General features: G+C 49.7%; 1 protein-coding gene across 1 annotated transcript in view; it reads left to right on the top strand.

Moving 5' to 3' along the window:
- The window catches only part of SLC8B1 (solute carrier family 8 (sodium/lithium/calcium exchanger), member B1), a 38,278-nt gene that overhangs the window by 25,213 nt on the left and 7,010 nt on the right, over positions 1-6,055 (top strand). Inside the window, exons 12-14 of the mRNA XM_011928689.1 lie at positions 746-867; positions 3,270-3,423; positions 4,503-4,583. Of these exons, the coding sequence (XP_011784079.1) occupies positions 746-867; positions 3,270-3,423; positions 4,503-4,583 (357 nt within the window). The remainder of the gene's footprint in view (positions 1-745; positions 868-3,269; positions 3,424-4,502; positions 4,584-6,055) is intronic.

Raw genomic sequence — 6,055 nt, 5'->3', positions numbered from 1 at the left:
ACGCCGGGGCCTCCCAAAGTGCTGGGATTGTAGGCATGAGTCACTGCGCCTGGTCTTCTCACATAATTCTTAAGCCCACTGACATTTGGGAGCCATGAGCTAGACTAAAAAAAGAACAAAAGAAGGGTCTTGATGCAGGTATATGAGCATTTGAACCATTCATTGTCTTTAAGACCAGTACCAACTCCTAGTGGTGAAAAGGGTGATGTGTGGGGAATTCTAGAGTGTTCTCCTCACCTTAGGGTATCTCCCTTTGGTGTTTAATATGAAGCCTCTGGAACCTTCATATTTGTTAATGGATTGGATGATAGAGTGGACTTACTTGGGTACCTCTTAGTGGGGAGGCTGGGTTTGACTGTCAGGTTCATCTCATGGAGCAATGCCATCCACTGGTAATGCCTGGCTGGAGGGGGCTGCCTGGAAATGCAGTTGGATGGAAGTATTGTGCTTGATTAGTGATGTCTGCCACGGAGGTGGAAGAGGGTGATGGTGTTAGTGGTTCTAGCCATTCCTATCCTAGTTCCACAGCAACAGGCTGGAGAGAGTCTTTTTCGTGTGTCTCTATTTTCTTTCAAATGTAACTAACTTGGGGGCAGGGGCTGCATTTTTAATTTTTCTGTCCCCTTGAAGTGTCTAGGACAGGGCTGGGCAGATAACAGGCATCTACCTGACATCCAAACAGTCCGTTGTAAGTGGGTATTGAGGCAACTGGGAAGGTACCAGGTCCCTTTCTGTCCCTTTGCAGATGGTGTCTATGAGATAGGCGGCCTCGTTCCTGTCTGGGTCGTGGTGGTGATCGCAGGCACAGCCTTGGCTTCAGTGACCTTTTTTGCCACATCTGATAGCCAGCCCCCCAGGCTTCACTGGGTAAGAAGCCCGGGCTCTCTGAGATGGGGGAAGAGGGATACTGAGGTCTCCCACGCAGATGTCCTGTCTGCATCTCTGAGGCACTTTGACCAGTTTGATCAGGAGTCACACAAAGACAGGTAACTGAACTTTAAAGCTGCTTTTGAGAGTTTTTGTTTCTGCGCAGGGTTGCTTTTTTCTTTTTTTGGTAATAGCTTTTGTTGAGATGTAATTCACATACCATGCAATTTACCCATTTAAAGTATACAATTTAATGTTTTTTATTATAGTTACAGAGTTGTGTAATCATCACAGTCAATTTTAGAGAATTTCATCACCCCAAAAAGAGACCTCATGCCCATGAGTCACTCCCCGTTTCCCCACCCCCCACATAGCCTCTGGCAACCACAACTCCACTCTCTGTCTCTATGGGTTTGCCTATCACGGACACTTTATATAAATAGAATCCTACAATATGTGATTTCCTTTTTTTCGAGACAGGGTCTCCCTCTGCTGTCCAGGCTGGAGTTCAGTGGTGCAATCATTGCTCACTGCAGCCTCAACCTCCTGGGCTGAAGCCATCCTCCCACCTCAGCCTCCCGAGTAGATGGGACTACAGGCGCGAGCCACCACACCCAGCTAATTTTTGTATGTTTTTTGGAAAGATGAGGTCTCACTATGTTGCCCAGACTACTCTCAAACTCCTGGCCTCAAGCAGTCCTCCTGCCTCAGCTTCCCAAAGTGCTAGGATTACAGGCATGAGCCACTGCGCCTGGCCTTGGGTTTCCAAAGACACTCCAGGGATAGTATGGGATTGCCTTTGTGGGTGTCTTTCTCCATTTTCCCTAGTCTGTGCACTCTAAGGAATATTTAGGGAGTTTGTCCAGACACTTTTTCCTTAAAAGTTTACTTAATATTAAATTAGCTGGGCGTGGTAATCTCAGCTGTAATCCCAAGGCGCCTGTAATCTCAGCTACTTGGGAGGCTGAGGCAGGAGAATCACTTGAACCCAGGAGCCAGAGGTTGCAGTGAGCTGAGATCGCATCATGGCACTTCAGCCTGGGTGACAGAGTGAGACTCCGTTTCAAAAAAAATGTTTACTTAATATTTTTATTTTGGCTGAGCTTAGGGGCTCATACCTGTAATCCCAACACTTTGGGAGGCCGAGACGGGCGGATCACCTGAGATCAGGAATTCTAGACCAGTCTGGCCAACATGTTGAAACCCTGTCTCTACTAAAAATAGAAAAATTAGCCAGGCATGGTGGTGGGCACCTGTAATCCCAGCTACTTGGGCGGCTGAGGCAGGAGAATCGCTTGAACCCAGGAGGTAGAGGTTGCAGTGTGCCGAGATCGCGCCGCTGCGTTCCAGCCTGGGCAACAGAGTGAGACATCATCCTTAAAAAAAAGTTTACTTAAAATTTTCATGTTTTAGTACTTAGTGATTTTTAAAAATTTTAGTTTTTACTTTTGGGAACTTTCAATGTACCAACCGAAGGGTGTTGAATTTTCAGTAAATGGATCATTTAGGGAAGTTGCTTTTTACTACTTAGGGAAAATTGTCTTTCACTATTTTTTCAAGTACCGATGTGTGCCGCAACATGGATGACCCTTGAAAACATGATGCTGAGTGAGAGAAGACTGAAGCAGAGGATCACACACTGTGGGATTCCGTTGTTGTGAAATGTCCATGAGGCACATTCCGAGACACAGAGAGCAGAGTAGTGGTTGCATTGGGCTGGCGGGGTGGGGCTAGGCAGTGACTGCTCATGAGTACAGGGATACTTTTGGGGATGAGGGGTGGTGTTTGGTTCATAGACTGGAAATCTGATGAAAGTGATAAGGAACCCTTTCCAGACAAAATAATATATTTTTTTTTAGTATATGAAAGGGAGGATTTTTTTGTTTTGTTTTGTTTTTTGTTTCTTTTTGAGACAGAGTCTCGGTCGCCCAGGCTGGAGTACACTGGCACGATCTAGGCTCATTGCAACTTCTGCCTCCCAGCTTCAAACGATTCTCCCACCTCAGCCTCTCAAGTAGCTGGCATTACAGGTGTGTGACACCAGCCCAACTGATTTTTGTATTTTTAGTAGAGACAAGGTTTCACCATGTTGGCCAGGTTGGTCTTGAACTCCTGATCTCAGGTGACCTGCCCGCCTCGACCTCCCATAGTGCTGCGATTACAGGCATGAGCCACCATGCCTGGCCTGAAAGGGAATTTATTAAGGAAAAAAGAAAATAATATTGAACTCACGTTTTATTGAGCACTAACTATGTGCAGGCACCAATGCATATAATAATGTGTTTTATACTCATAATAAGCTCGTGAGGTAGATACTGTTATCCCATTTCACAGGTGAGGAACTGAGGCTGTGTCCCTGTTGGGGCTGGCCTTGGTCCCACAGCAAACCATTCCCTCCGCAGCTCTTTGCTTTCCTGGGCTTTCTGACCAGCGCTCTGTGGATCAACGCGGCCGCCACAGAGGTGGTGAACATCTTGCGGTCCCTGGGCGTGGTCTTCCGGCTGAGCAACACTGTGCTGGGGCTCACGCTGCTGGCCTGGGGGAACAGCATTGGAGGTGACTCAGGGCTGGGTGGGGTTGAGTGGGGGGTCAGTGCGGCCACATCTTAGCTCTTTCCTCCCCCAGCCAGAGTTGCATCTGGGCAGGGGTGTCCAGGGTGTCTGCCCTCTGTACCTGTGCAGTGTCCCCTGTCACTGTGGAGTGGCCAGCATCGGGGTGAGTTGGACCAAGAAACTCTATAGAGGCCCCTGCCGCTTCCCCTCCCTCTGATGCGGGGATGCTCGGTAGCTCCCAGAGTTCAGGCAGGACGTGGATCCCATTGCAGCCAGCCATGCTTGATGTGTACACGGGTGTGTGACATGCGGGCATTCACACTTACATACATACACCCTTGCCTAGTGTAGCAGCCAGGTACGGTTGGCCAGTTTATGCACTGCTGTAGAGCATCCAGACAAGAGGATGAGGGAGCTGAAATCTAGCCCCTCTTCCACTCACCTTTTTGAGCACCTTCTTCTAATTCATGTGGAGGTGCTGTGCATGTTAGCAGCAGATGAGACTTTGAAAAATTGGTAACTGAGGCTTTTTTTTTTTTTTTTTTGAGATGGAGTCTTGCTCTGTTGCCCAGGCTGAAGTGCAATGGTGCGATCTCGGCTCATTGCTGCAACCTCTGCCTCCCAGGTTCAAGCAATCCTCCTGCCTCAGCCTCCTGAGTAGCTGGGATTAGAGGCGCCCACCACCACACCCGGCTAATTTTTGTATTTTTAGTAGAGACAGGGTTTCATCACGTTGGCCAGGCTGGTCTCGAACTCCTGACCTCAGGTGATCCATCTATCTTGGCCTCCCAAAGTGCTGGGATTACAGGCGTGAGCCACCATGCCCAGCTGATAGCTGCGTTTTTCACACCTGCAAAGTTGTTGCTGGTGGGAAAGAGTGGGGTAAAGGAATTAAGGAGGGAAGTATGTCTTCCCAGTTGCTGTGCCCCTTCACACAGCACCCCACCAGCTAGTGCCCAGGCACACATGGGCATCCATCTATGTTTGTTGCCTGAATGACCGTGGGTGAGAATGAAGGCATGGATGACCAGGGAGGGTGGGGGAAGCGACTCACCACTGCAGGCTCCTCTTGTTCCTGCGCAGATGCCTTCTCGGATTTCACACTGGCCCGCCAGGGCTACCCGCGGATGGCCTTCTCCGCCTGCTTTGGTGGTATCATCTTCAGTATCCTTTGTGGTCTGTTCTTGGCCTTAGCACTGGTGTCACAGCCATGGGTGGGGGGTGCTCCGTGCCCCACCCTGGGGATTGGCTCTCAGTGTAACTAACACCTGGGGCAGGTAACGTGGCTGCCTGGCCCTCAGCCTCTAAGGCTTTAAAATAGGAATTTGGGGAGTGCTAACCTCCTAGGGGGGTGTTGTAAGGATCCAATGAGGTGAATGAAATTCTTGGCCCCTGGTAAGGGCTCAGCAGACAGCAGCTGTTATTGTTAGGGCGGTGAGTGGTGTGAGAAGCAGGTGCCCACAGGGTGAGCTTGTGTGTTCTATGGAAGACCCTTTCTCTCTTGCTCACAGGGACATGTCATGGTCTATGCTAGGGGTTGGCAGACTTTTTCTAAAAGGGCCAGAGAATACTTTTTTTTTTTTTTTTTTTTTCGCTCTGTCACCCAGGCTGGAGTGCAGTGGCACGATCTCGGCTCACTGCAATTTCTGCCTCCTGCCTTAGCCTCCCAAGTAGCTGGGACTATAGGCACGTGCCACCACGCCCAGCTAATTTTTGTATTTTTAGTAGAGACAGGGTTTCACTATGTTGACCAGGCTGTTCTCAAACTCCTCACCTCAAATGATCTGCCGGCCTCAGCCTCCAAGTGCTGGGATTACAGGCGTGAGCCACCACGCCTGGCCCAAAGAATAAATATTTTAGACTTTGGGCGCCATGCAGGCGGTTTTGCAGCTACTCAACTCTGCTGCTGTAGTGCAGAAACAGGCACAGACAATGCATAAGTCAATGGCCATGGCTCTGTTCCAATAAAACTTTATTTATAAAATCAGTTAGTGGGCCAAATTTGGCCGGAAGGCTGATGTTTGCCAACTTTTGGTCTATATAGAAAGGATGGATATAGCCAGCCTGGGGCTATGAAGAGAAAGAGCTTTGAAACCAGATGGTCGTGGGTTCCAGACAGTGCCTGGCACACGGAAGGCATTCAGCCAGCAGTGGATATTGTTGGCTGCTAAAGAAAGAAAGATGATCACAAAGCACCTGAAGGGCCGCTCTCTCCAGGCTCCACAATGACAGAGCCTCACCAGGGGCTACGGTGTGAGCAGCTGGCTGGCAAAACAAGCTAACTGCAGGGACCATGATGCCTGCGCTTTTAACTCCCAGGCTGAGCAGGACCCTTGATGGCCCTTTTGCGCCCACTGAGGCCTACTTCTGGCTTTCGGGCTGCAGCCTCGCCTGACCCCCCAGGTTGGTTGTGAAGGAGGGAGCCCTGAATGACCCCTAGAGATGGCCTTGGCTCACACACCATCACCAGTCCCTCTAGGGACTGTGGGCAGTCCCTTTACCTCTCCTGGCCTCTGTTCCCCACCTACTGAGTGCTTACATGGGCCAAGCATTCCTGGCACCCTAAGGTGTTTGATCCTTAGAGACTGACTGCAACACGTACTCAACACCCATCTTCTTAAAGGCCTAAATGAATA

The sequence above is a fragment of the Colobus angolensis genome, unplaced genomic scaffold, assembly GCF_000951035.1.
Source record: "Colobus angolensis palliatus isolate OR3802 unplaced genomic scaffold, Cang.pa_1.0 Scaffold79, whole genome shotgun sequence".
Taxonomy (NCBI): Eukaryota; Metazoa; Chordata; class Mammalia; order Primates; family Cercopithecidae; genus Colobus; species Colobus angolensis.
The sequence above is the reverse complement of the archived record's forward strand: the minus strand, read 5'-3'. Positions and strand labels throughout refer to the sequence as shown.